The sequence below is a fragment of the Tupaia chinensis genome, unplaced genomic scaffold, assembly GCF_000334495.1.
Source record: "Tupaia chinensis unplaced genomic scaffold, TupChi_1.0 Scaffold143823_1, whole genome shotgun sequence".
Lineage (NCBI taxonomy): Eukaryota > Metazoa > Chordata > Mammalia > Scandentia > Tupaiidae > Tupaia > Tupaia belangeri.
This window is the reverse complement of record NW_006203673.1, coordinates 60,311-61,139: the sequence shown is the minus strand read 5'-3', so window position 1 is coordinate 61,139 and position 829 is coordinate 60,311. Positions and strand designations below refer to the sequence as shown.

Below are 829 nucleotides of genomic sequence, written 5' to 3'. Positions count from 1 at the left end.
GTGATGTCGTGACAACACCCTGCCTGGCCGCCCGGCGGCTGCCACCTTCCAGGCTGCCTCACCTGCCTCGTCTGAGCCCCAAGGCCTGTGGGCGGCTGGGGAGGGGGCTCTCAGACGTTGTTCCCGAGGTCAGGCGGTGGGTGGGGAGAAGCAGCCCCAGAACATGGGCCTGCCCCGGGTATGCCCTGAGCCTGGCCACCACACAGGCTGAGAGGGAGAAGGCACGAACCAGGCCCGCCTGCCCCGCCCCGGGCGCCAACCCACAGCCTGACAGCCCTAATTGTTGGTGACTGACTCACCCCACTTCAAAGGCCCCAGCTATTTAACCCGCACTGGGCTCTCTGGATTCTGCTCTGGAGCCGCCCCACCTGCAGGACCGCCCCCAGCAGCAGGTGTCTCTCCTCCCAACGCGCAGCAGGCACAGGGCGCAGGCCGCTCCTGGCCCTCTCCCTCCCGTGGCCGCGGCCCAGCCATGGCAGCCCAGGCGTCGCTGTGGCACCACTACCTGCAGGCACTCCGGTCTCGGGCGGCGGCCCGGGCCCAGGACTTTCAGCGAGCAGAGGATGTGCTCCTCGTGGTGCTGGAGCGTGTGCACGCCCTGGACCCCCGCTTCACCCTGGACTACTCCCGCGACCTGGGGGCCTTCCAGTTTGCCCTGCGCTCCTCAGAGGACCCGCTGGGCTGGGAGGTGCCCCTGTGGGTGGACGCCGAGGCCCTCCTGATCGAGCATCCGGAGGAGGGCTCCGAGTCCTGCCTGCTGGGCGTCCCGCAGGAAGGGGCCGGCCTGGAGCGCTGGACTAGTGGCGACGTCCTCAGTGCCCCCACCGAG

General features: G+C 69.8%; 1 protein-coding gene across 1 annotated transcript in view; it reads left to right on the top strand.

Moving 5' to 3' along the window:
* Positions 1 to 32: 32 nt before the first annotated feature.
* Positions 33 to 829, top strand: part of MAB21L4 (mab-21 like 4) — an 8,891-nt gene continuing 8,094 nt past the window's right edge. The window contains exon 1 of the mRNA XM_027767001.1: positions 33 to 829. Coding sequence (XP_027622802.1) covers positions 473 to 829 — 357 coding nt within the window. The 5' untranslated portion in view covers positions 33 to 472.